At 39.3% G+C, this 12,278-nt stretch overlaps 1 protein-coding gene across 1 annotated transcript; it reads left to right on the top strand.

The window, feature by feature from the left end:
• LOC111788011 (COP1-interacting protein 7) lies at window positions 1–5,962 on the top strand. The gene is given in 11 exon segments (XM_087121631.1): window positions 1–474; window positions 590–772; window positions 879–979; window positions 1,125–1,177; window positions 1,273–1,328; window positions 1,433–1,585; window positions 2,521–2,741; window positions 3,148–4,850; window positions 4,955–5,306; window positions 5,309–5,704; window positions 5,707–5,962. Coding segments are annotated over 11 exon segments (3,420 nt in total). The 5' UTR covers window positions 1–415; the 3' UTR covers window positions 5,850–5,962.
• Window positions 5,963–12,278: the final 6,316 nt, after the last annotated feature.

The raw sequence follows: 12,278 nt of genomic DNA, 5'->3' as shown, positions 1-12,278 counted from the left end.
AATGACTAAGTAAAAGCTTCTTGGAATCATTGTTTCAGATAAAGAAGGGATCACCCTGGCATTGAAATTGGGGGATTTTAGTGGGTTAGTGATGAAATACGAACTTGTCGGCAATTTCACATGGACCCACATTCAATAATGCCCTAAACAAATCCTCTTCTCTTCATTCTATACGCTTCATTCACTGTCCCATGTGCTACCTCCGTCGATATCTGCTGGCACACATTCATTCTATTCGTGTTATCTTTTTCTTCTTCTCTCTCTCTGTTTCAAACCCTCCATGTGGAAATTGCAGCACATAACGAGCGATTTACTGTTTGGAGGAGGCTTCAATCCAATGAATGAACTGTTGAAGCTATGAATCTATGACCCATTTGTAAAATTATCTTTCTCTTTCTTTGTTCTTTAGCTTTCCATGGATCCTCGCACTCGTTTGAATCATGCTCTGTTTCAGCTCACTCCCACTAGAACCAGGTTCTTATCGATCTAACTTGCAATTAATTCATCTGGGGTTTGGGGATTTTTGTTTTTGTCATCTGGGTTTTGTTCTGATTTTGATTTCTTTGGTGTTTTTGCTTGTTTCTTCAAGATGTGAACTGGTTATCTCAGCTAATGGTGGTGCTACTGAGAAACTGGCATCTGGGCTTCTTCAGCCATTTATCTCCCACCTCAAATGTGCTCGAGATCAGATTTCTAAAGGGGGTTACTCCATTACTCTTCGCCCAATTGCAGGATCAAACGCTTCTTGGTTCACTAAGGGCACTCTTCAGAGGTCATTTGTTCTTCTCTTCGTTTTGAAGATTATTAGAATTAGAATTCAGAGTTTTGGGTTTGATCCAAGCTTTAGCATGAACTCTTTTGTGGATTTGTTGATACAGATTTGTGAGATTTGTAAGCACACCAGAGGTTCTTGAGAGATTTGTTACCATAGAAAAGGAGATTGTGCAGATCGAGAATTCTATGTCCACAGATGCTGAAGGTATTGCTTAAGGGCCTATTGATACTGCAATGAGCTTGTTCTTGGATAACTGGAGCTATTTAGATTCTTTGTGATTCTTAGAATGCTTTCATTTAGATTTAACTATGTTTAATGCATCTTATGGTGTTTGAAATCAAATTTTCAGAAAACTCAACGGTTGCTGATTGGAACTCGAAACGATCGAGCCCAACGCAGCGGGTAAGTTGTTTGTTTTGTGATTCCCTGGAGCTGCTATGTCTTATGGTTGTTCATGAAGTAATGTTGGAGCGTTTATCGTGATGAGGGGAGAACAGGTGAAGGGCGATTCGGATGATATTAACGACGATGCTACATTGAAGGACAATCCCAAGTACTATTAGTGTTTGTATTATTCGTAGCTAATTTAGGATGTGTTTAAGATTTGATAATGTCATTTCTCTAATGCACTGAATTACAGTAATGGGTAATCTACAGGATCCGTCTTCAACGCGTTTTAGAAACTCGAAAGGCTGTGCTACACAAAGATCAAGCTATGGCTTATGCTCGTGCTTCGGCTGCGGGATATGAGATGGATTATATTGAGGATCTTATAGCTTTTGCTGAGGCTTTTGGAGCTTCACGTTTGAGGTATGGATTTGGCATTCATGGGCTATGATTGATCCAAATGATTTGTTTTTTGATTGAAAGAGATGGACACAACGTCACACCCCGCTCTTGACTACCCTACCTGTAATGATCCTAGTCCACCGCTAGCAGATATTGTCCTCTTTGGGCCTTTTCTTTCGGGCCCCCCTCAAGGTTTTTAAAATGCGTCTGTTAGAGAGAGAGGTTTCCACACCCTTTTAAAGAATACTTCGTTCCCCTCTCCAATCGATGTGGGATCTCACAATCCACCCCCCTTTGGGGCCCAGCGTCCTCGCTAGCACTCGTTCCTCTCTCCAATTGATGTTGGATCTCACACTACCAACCGAGGATGAGCTTGTGACGACAGTAGACCCTGAGTGGGCAATGGAATCTATTGTTAAGTCTCAACTTGTATTGAGTTGGTAGGGTAGTCTCGGCCAGGGTGTGGCACACTATGTCGACATTACACAACGTAGGCCTTTTTCTCCGGATAAAACAAGTATATTGTTGAATGAGTGAACTACTTAACGTTGATGAACATAGGTTTTGGACAATATTTCTTTAATAACCATGTTTATCTTTGGACAAAGGAAGTTAGTGTCATCTTGAACACAGAATTCAAATTTGAATTGTGGGATCCCACATCGGTTGGAGAGGGAAACGAAGCATTCCTTATAAGGGTGTGGAAACCTCTCCCTAGCAGATGCGTTTTAAAGCCGTGAGACTAACATCGATACGTAACAAGCCAAAGCGGACAATATCTGTCAGCGGTGGGCTTGAGCTTGGGCTGTTACACGAATGATGAATAGAACATCAAGTGATCCACTATCTGTTTGCTTCTTCATTCACCTGTTTGGCTTCCCTTTTCCTTTTTCAAGGGATTGTTTGTTTGGAATAGTTAGATAAAGAATCTAAGTATTATAATTTGCCTGATTTAGGGAAGCATGTATAAATTTTATGGACTTATGCAAGCGAAAGAACGAAGACAAGCGCTGGATAGACGAAATAGCAGCTATGCAGGCGTTCTCTCAGCCAGCATTTTCGTACTCAGAAACTTCTGGTATCGTACTAGCTGGTGAAGATAACGAATCTAACGTCAATGCTCATGTATCAAAATCTGATTCGTCAGCAAGTCAAGGAAGTTCAGAGAACAATCAAGGTATGATATACTATGAATCTACTACATATGTGCGGTTTTTGCTGCCTATATTCACGTATAAACTATACTCTAGTACATTGTCTGAAACTCGATATCTGTTCCACATAGTACTTTGATTCTATATATTCAGTATGTATGAGATCCCACATCAGTTGGAGAGGGGAACGAAGCATTCCTTATAAGGTTGTGGAAACCTCTCCCTAGAAGATGCATTTTAAAATCGTGAGGCTGACAGTGATACGTAACGGGTAAAAGCTGACAATATCTGCTAGTGGTGGGCTTGTGTGTCTATTTTTCTAAAAACTGGTTCTTGGTTTTGGAGTGTTCTCTATTGATGAGAAAGAAAGACGTGCTTGTGTAGAGGGATGGCTTATCGATTTCGTTTCATATGGTGAAAAATACGCAGATGGTAGCCTTCCGAAATCAACACAAATGTCGATGAATGGGAAAGCTCAAGTGCCAACGACGTGGCCTAATCATCCTCAATATATGCACAACTTTCAAGGTCCTTTATATCCGCCATATCAAGGATACCTTTTCCCCGGAATGCAGATGCCGCCACCGTATTACCCAGGAAATATGCAGTGGCCATCAAATGCCGAGGACTTGAGTCTTGCTTCCGACCGAGAGCCTGGCGGTCATAGGAGTTCTAAATCTCGTAGGAGCAAGAAGAAACATTCACATAAGGAGAGAACTTCAGAACAAGAAGCAACTACAGAGTCTGGTGAATCCAGTGTGGACAGTGAATCGGACGAACAATCTTCAGATGATAAAGAGCAATACTCAACGGAAAAGATACGTAAGAAAAAGCATGGCAAGAAATCTTCAAGAACGGTCGTTATACGTAATATTAACTACATAACGTCAAAGAGGAATGGCGAAAAGGGTAGCCACTCAGAGGATGATTCATCCAACGAGGGTGAGTTTATTGATGGCGATTCGATCAAACAGCAGGTAGAGGAAGCTGTTGGGACGTTGGAGAGAAGACATAAGTCAACCGGTCGACACCAAAAGAAACAAAATGGCTATGACAATGCAGATGGCTTAAATGATTCTGCAGAACGGGAACCTAACGGGATATCGAACAATTCAGAGGGAGAAAAGATCAGTAGCCCATGGGATGCTTTCCAGAATCTTCTTATGAGCGAAAGGGAGCCGGAAAAGTCTCGTGAATTGCCCTCAGTTCAGGATCAAGACGGTCATGAAGGGAGGTCACCTATGCTAAACTTGGAATCAGAGAGAGCACCGAGACAACGTGAAGTTTCGAGCGATTCTTTCGTCGTGACAGACAGGAGTTCGGGTAATGAAGGGAGAACACATATCGAAAATTTTGAAGCTGGTGATGTTGCCAACCCCATTAATAGAAGGAGAGAAAGTACATATGAAGAGTTATTGTATTCACAAAGAGGTGGAGAATCAGGGAGCTATGTGCATTCCACTGCGTCCGATTTCACCAATGTGTCGTCCAGAATGAAAACGCAAACAGAAGGCGATTGGTTCGTCCGCAATCCGACTAATAAATCAGAAAATCAGTGTCAAAACGTCGGTCCCAGAGTTTACGACACCGACTTCTCTTCATTGGCTCAAGACCATTTCTATTCAGAGAAAAACAAGAAAGATATGTTGGCTGATGACTCTTTCATGATTCAGCCTCGACCATTAGTAGATGACCAATCCGACTTTCAATCTAGACGAGACATAAGCATGGTGTCGGACATTGTTGGGGATGCTGAAAATGAGTATGTCAAACAAGAAACCTCAAGAGACGAAAAGCCTGCAACTCTCGGTGTCAGTGAACCGGATGACCTTTACATGATGCTTGATCGTGATATAGCTACAGAGCACACGGTAGCATCTTGGAGCCCAGAAATGGACTACGAAAATAATTTTTCAACCATAGCGAAGAGTAAGCACAGTGATATCGAAGCCGATGACGGCGGGGATAAGAGTAATAAAAATAAAGAATCTGGGGGCAAAGTTCCAAGTAAAGAAGCCAGATCCAAATCCTTGGGAGGACCTCTAGCTAAGGGAAAATATGATGTTCAATCACGAACACGAAAACCGCTTTCTGGAAGCAGAACTACCGTCCCGAAGAGCAAATTCGAGAAGGTATTCGGTTTTCTTGCCTTTCGCACCTGCATTCGGTTGAAATTCTCCGGGCAGGTTTTCTAACTAATTTTGTTTTCGTTTTCGTGTTTGTCGTAATATTTCAGGAAGAAGAGACGAGAAAGAGAATGGAAGAGTTGGCGATTCAACGACAGAAACGAATTGCTGAAAGGAGTTCTAAGCCTGGTGTAACCAAGATTGAGAAGCAAAAAAGCCAATCCCTGGTCCAAGAAGCGAAGAAGTCACCTAAGCCTGTACTTAGGAGTTCAACGATAGATCGACTTGCAACGGCTCGTACACCTCAGAAGGTATCTGCAACTCAATCACCATCGAGTCAACCAAAAAAGCCGATCTCGAGAGCGAATGGCATTACCTCATCAGAAAAGTTCCCTAAATCTGATAGTAAGAAACTTATCTCGAACAAAGTAAAACCTTCCGATTTAAAACACGGGCACAAAAAATTAAGGCACTTTCTTCTGATTCTTATGGCCAGACAACAATGGATGGCAAGGAAGACGTAGTAGCATTGCCAGCTGAGTCGGCAGTACCGAACGCAACTCAACCAATCGAGAACGTCATCGATGATATCGAAGATATCGAGGAGGTACATACTACCCATTCAGTCGAGAAAAATGATGAAACTTTTATTACTCAAGGCAATGGTAGTTCAAACGACAAGGTTATCGATTTATCTAAAGCACCTTTAGTTCTTAATGAAGAAAAAATCGTTTCTAACGGTCACAACGAACATGCTTTGGAAAAGATGGTCGATTTTGCGGTGTTGTCTGATAAAGCCTTACGTCCTGTAGTCTTGAATACTGGTTTAGCCACACCCGAAATTTCCGAGATCGAAATCTCACTCCTTCCTCAACTAACGAGATGGTCTCGGAGCATTCAACACACCCGAGGAAGAAATGGATGAGTGATGAAAACTCTTCCAAAGCACCTAATGGGTTTAGAAAGCTACTTTTTTTCGGACATAAAAGCCGAAACACCGCCTGAGATTGATCCATCGACCTGTTTATTCTCTTGTTAAGTCGATTCTGTGCTATAGGGGATGATTGTCTCGAGTTCTTTGTTGAGATTGAGTTGTTGAATAAATTTTTTTGATTATTCTGCAGATAATACGTGAGTGATGACTGAGACGAAGAAAATAGGACGATTCTTATACTTAATAAGGCCATGGATGATGCTGCCATGTTTGTATCTTGTGTTGTAATTTATATTGTTTCATTTTTTTGCTATTGGATTTGTAAAAAGTGAAGTTTTCTTAATTTTTTTTTTTGTTTATTCTGTTTGTATAATTTTATTTATGTTCATAGTTATGTTTTTAATTCAAACAGAGTCCCAAAATAATCACTTTCTGCTTCAAATGAGCTCGTTCATCGTTCATCGTTCATCGTTCATCGTTCATAGTTCATCCATTAGAGTGAAGGGCAAGCTTCAAATTAGCTTGTTCATTGTTCATATTTGATCTTCACCCCATCAGGATCCCAACCCAATACACACATCATCGGTGAGGTTTGCTTGTTCGTGGGTCGATAATGAATGCCTACCACACTAAGATGTTCGGCGACGAACCTTCCTCGTGCAAAACTTTAAGGGAGTTTTTAGTGCAAGTGTATGTTGCGGATGGTTGGAGTTGTGGCTAATTAAGGAGAAGATCATGAGTATGTAAGTGAGAGATACTATGTCCATTGACATGAGACATTTCGGGAAAATAAAAAGCAAAGCCATGCGAGCTTATGCTCAAAGTAGACAATATCATACCAACGAACGACGAGGGTCGTTGTGATTCCCATTATTCTTGTTTTGGTGCTCTTCTTATGGCCCAATACAAGGTCGTGTTGGTTCTACAAAGGGGGCATTTGGCCTATGGGTTTGGGTTTGGCGTGGAAACCTCTCTTTAATATACACATTTTAAAAATTGTGAGGGTGATGATGATGATACATAATGGGCAAAAGCGGATAATATCTGCTAAGGATGATCTTGAACTATTAAAAATGGTATCAGAGCCGGACACTAATTAAAGATCCCAACGAGGACGCTATGCCTCCAAAGGGGTGGAGAAGGGTGGATTATAAGATCTCACATCGGCTGGAAACTTGTCCCTAATAGATACGTTTTAAAACCGTGAGGTTAATGACATGAGACTGATGACGATACGTAACAGGCCAAAACGAACACCATTTTTCTTTTAAGCTTTTCTTAATCATCCTATCATCATAGTCGTTCTCATTTAGATGTAGTTTTGGTTCATTCATGTACCCATTTACTCGGGTGTCACAACCATAATAAGCAATTCACTTCCGAGGATTCGGAAAGGTTAACGCGTAAAAAGAGTCAAAGTGGACAATATCGGCTAGCGGTGAATTTGGGTTGTTACAAATGGTATCTGAGCCAGACATTGGGCAGTGTGCCAACGATGACATTAGGCTCCAAGAGGGGTTGTGAGATCCCATATCGGTTGGAGAGGAGAATGAAACATTCCTTATAAGGGTGGGAAAGAGTCAAAGCAGACAATATCTACTATGGGTGGACTTGAGCTGTTATAAATGGTATCAGAGCCAGATACCTGATGGTGTGCTAGCGATGACTAGGTTCCCAAGAGGGGTGAATTGTGAGATCACACGTTGGTTGGAAGGGGAACGGTGGAAATCTCTTCCTAACATACGTGTATTAAAATCGTGAGGCTAATTGCAATATGTAATTGGTTTGTTTGTAAATTGCAATCTTCTAATTTAATGCCCAAAACAGAGAACCACAAACCGCACATGGGCGCAGCCCCTCGTCACAACATCGCCATCTCCCACATGCGCTCAACTTTCCCTCCGTCTCATCCAAATCCTCACTTTCTTTAATCTTTATATCTCCAAAGAACATATCTTTCACTTCCATTTCTATATTCTCCAATTCCCTCAACAACTACTTACATAATTGCCGATTCTTCTGGCCATTCATGGACATGGGTAATGTTTCTTTAAGCCTCTTTCTTTGTTTTTTTTTTAATTTCTTTGCTGAAACTTCTTCGGGATTGTTTGAATTTGAGAACCAGCTCAATGGGGTTGGCTTAAACGTGTAGAAAACAATGCAGGGGTAGATTTAGACAGCTTTGAATTGAATAACATATTTGTTTCACACGCTCGTTCGTGGGCGTGGCGGGTGTGAACACCACATGTTTGATGAAATGCCTGAACCAAAATTTTATTTGAATTTTGTTTCTTTTACAGCTTGGGTGGCTCTGCAAATCAACTGTTTGTTTAGGGATTGTGAAATGGGACTATTTGGTAGCAGCTATAAAGAGACCCTAATGTTATGGGGCTTTGGGAAATGATTGGTTAAGGGTCTGTCACAGATTCTTGGCTCTTTGAATTTGGACAACAAACTGGTGTTCTCAAAAAGATGCATTGTCTTGGTACAATGAGGCAAGAACTTGGCTTAGGAATAGAAAATTTTTAGTGAAAATTTATTCATAGAGAGAAAAAAAAAATACATAAATGGTAACCACCTAAGCCTAAGCCTACCCTACAGATAAGTTTCTATACTCTCATAAAAATGTTTCATTCCTTTTTCTCGAACTAATGTGGGATTTCACCATCCACCCCTCTTAAGGGCCACGTTCTTGCTGGCACACCACTCAGTATCTAGCTCTGATACCATTTGTAACCGCTTAAGCCCACCGCTAGATATTGTTTGCTTTGGCCCGTTACATATCACCGTCAGCCTCATGGTTTTAAAACGTATATGCTAGGAAGAGATTTCCACACCTTTAAAAGGAATGTTTTGTTCCCGTCTCCAACCAAGGTAGGATCTCGCAATCCATTGAGAATAAATCTCCGCGACGATACAATGGAAACTCGATCCTCCTGCGAAAATTCATTGAACATTTGATCCCCACGAATTCTTCGAGAGAAATCTATATTCCAATCTTTGTAAAATTAAATGTGGGTGGAGACAGGGACAAGGAAGACATCCTCGACCTCAACCTACTCTATAAACACCCCTAATTTTTTCTTAGTTCGATACTCATTTTAACCATAATATATATATTTAAAATCACAAAATAACAATAACAAAAATTAAAATAAAAAAAGAAAATAGAATTAAAGCTTGACCAGAAAATCATATAATATATATATAAAAGTAAATTCTTTTATTGTGATATTTTAAAGGTAATACAGGCTGTTTGGAATCAAGGCACGAGGATTTTATTGATATCAAATGGTATTTTTCTTGCAAAATAATAAAATATATATTTGAATTATTAATCGTAATTTAATAATTAATTATTGATAATTAAGAAGCATCCAAAGACAATGTCTATAGATAGTGGGAAGGAGGATTCATATAATTAATGGATTATTTTATTTCTAATTCAACCAAAAAAAAAAAAAAAGTCTTTTAATTTTTTATTTTAGAAATATTTCTGTGTATGATTCTTCCAGAAGCTACAACTAATTGCCACATTTCTAATTTCAACTCCATAATTATTTTAATTATTTATTGTCTTAAGTTTAAATTAAATTATAGAAATATTTTGGAGCTTCGAGAGACATGAGACTTAAGAGTCTAGAGAAACGAGAGGTAGAGAGAGAGGAAGAGAACGTGAGAGATTATAGATGGAGAGAGTGTAAGAGACGAGTGAGGGAGTGTCAAAGACGTAAGGAGTCGAGAGAGACAAGCGAAACAAGACCCAAAAATGGTCAAGAGAGGCGAGCATGAAAAACAGAGTTTCAAAGATAGAATCGAGAGAGGGAAAGCTTGAGAGGGACGTAGATGGTCGAGAGAGGGCATGAGAGACAGATCGAAAAAATATATAACCTAAATTTATTTCGAATTCGAGTTAAACTAACAAAAAGAAAAAAAAAATTATAACTCATAAATCGAACTTCTAACTATAAACGTTAGTTTAAAAACGGTCAAATGGAAGTCGAATAGGTAAAAAGAACTCATGCATGCTTATCCACGCAACCATGAATAGATAGTCATACGCATAGCGGGGAAGTACGTACGCATGTTTTTCATGCAACACGTGGTGCACGCGGATAAATTCATTTGCGTCAGTTTAAATTAGTGCAACACTTTGGCACAGGTCGCGTGAGGGTAATTGAGTTGGATCTTCTTGACACGTATCTTGCTAGTGTCTAACGTGTAATTCTACTCCTTTTACGATATGTGTCTACCTCATTGCCTGATGCGTATCTCTTCTTGTTGTTGACGCTCGTCTCCTTCCCCTAGCCTAACATGCGTCCGTTAGTGATTACTCCTCCTCACGTTTTCTACAAAATTTGGTCTGATTTTCAGTCTGTTTCGCTTTATTTCTAATTTCTTTGGATTTCCATAACTTTTCCTACGATACTCGAATCAATTTGATTTATTCACCAAAGTTGTAGATTTATAATCCATCTATACAACACAAATATTTTTCTCGTAATTTAGGGCAACAAAAACGTCATCTTATGATCCAAATTAACTCTGATTTCCTTCATTAATTCTAAAAAAAATTCTCCAACAACAAAAAATGTCAAGACAAGAAGATAACGTGATCATTGTAAGAGGTATCTCAAAGTAAGGTCTTATACAAATACGTTGAACGAACACATTTTTACTTTTTAACTTGATTGATCTCGAGATGATATATGCGATTAAATTCTACCGTTTCACTTTTTAATATTCACAATCCAAAGAGCAACCAATGGATTAACAATAGTTTTTACGATAATATCTGAGCGTTCTTTATTATTATTATTATTTTAGATTTGAGCTAAAACAATTCATATCTCGAAGACTCTACTGATCCAACTCAATATGTACCGTTTAAGTTGACTTATAAACTCATTTTAGTTAGATTATTTTTACTTATTATTTGTTCAGATTAAGAAAATATATAACCTAAACAATTAGATTAAGTGTAAAAATATTTCAACCCGACCCAGTCTAAGCTACACCATCAAAGTTTCCGAATATCGAAATGTTGTTTGGATGAACGGTACAAACAAATATCTAATGGAATTAAAAGATCACCCAATCAAAATGAATGCTATTGACTTTTGTTTTCATGTAAGGACAACATTCATACTATCCCCACTCTACCCATTCCCTTCCAAACCCCTCTTTTTGTACTCATTTCACATAACCCTTAACTCGAGATCAGCATTTCCCGTCTCGGTAGCTCGGTTACAAATTCAATGCTTCTTTGCTTTCTATGGTCGAACCTATGTTGAGCATCGAAAATGGTGTAGGATGCAAATTTCGAGAGAGATCTATTATCATTTGACGATCTGAAGGAGGTAAATACGAACCGGGAGTCGTGGATTCAAGGTCGTGGCAGAGGAAAGTAATGAGGGGTTGTTTTAAGGAGTAGTTTGATAGAGGGAGAGAGAGAGATAAATGTTGCATGGAAGCATTGATAAGATGGTCCCTAAAGGAGTTATAGCCATGGGGTGTCACCTTCGGTTACCAGTAATGGGCTGGACAGCTTCAGGACGGTTGGGAGTACACTAACTTGTTCGCCATTATAGCTTCTACATTTGTGCTCATTCCACCTCTACTTTTTCTTGGGCTTCCCAAGAGCCCATTTCTTTATGTTTTTTTCGGTCTCGCCGACGTCGTACCTTCATACCCGAGATGCTCACAATGTAAGTCAACGCTTCTAGGTTTAGAGACTCGAGAACGGAACAAAAGATGGAAGGACTCAACTGTCTTTCGAAAAAGGATGCTCTTATGTTGAAGAAGAGACAATTATCTCACTCATAAACATATCGGTGCAAGATTAAATATATGACAAAGCTACTACAACTGCATAGTAGAACAAAGCATTTCTGATAAAGATGTAAAAACCTCCCTTAATAGATGCGTTTTAAATTCGTGAGGCTGATTGGGATACGTAATAAGCTAAAGCGAACAAACTAGTGGTGGGTTTGGGCTCACAAGGAGGGTGGGATTGTTAGATCCCACATGGGTTGGGGAGGGAAACCAAACATTTCTTATAAAAGTGTGGAATCCTCTCTCTAGTATACGCGTTTTAAAACCATGAGGTTGATAATCATATGTAACGGGCCAAAGCGGACAATATCTACTCGCGGTGGACATGAGTTGTTACAAGTTGAGACCACTGAAGCCCATCAATGTCGAGCTTAGAAACTACACACATACAAACACAAAACTTTTAGAAATGACAAGTTGAATTTTACTCGAGTTGATATTAAAATATCTTTTGTAATTAAAAATGGGTTTTTTGCTTTAATGGAAGTGAACTAAATGCTTGAAAGGCATTTTGTTTAATTTAGTGTATGAAATATACTCTAAGAGTGATGAGAGTAAAAGGGAGAAAGTTGATAACAAAACCTCAAAAGAATCAATGGGAAGATATTTCCTTAGTGTTTACAAAAAAAGACAAAAGCAATGTTCATTAGGAAATGAACTTAAAA

This window comes from Cucurbita pepo, chromosome 2, assembly GCF_057944985.1.
Source record: "Cucurbita pepo subsp. pepo isolate OVF chromosome 2, ASM5794498v1, whole genome shotgun sequence".
Taxonomy (NCBI): domain Eukaryota; kingdom Viridiplantae; phylum Streptophyta; class Magnoliopsida; order Cucurbitales; family Cucurbitaceae; genus Cucurbita; species Cucurbita pepo.
This window is presented reverse-complemented; position numbering and strand designations above follow the sequence as displayed.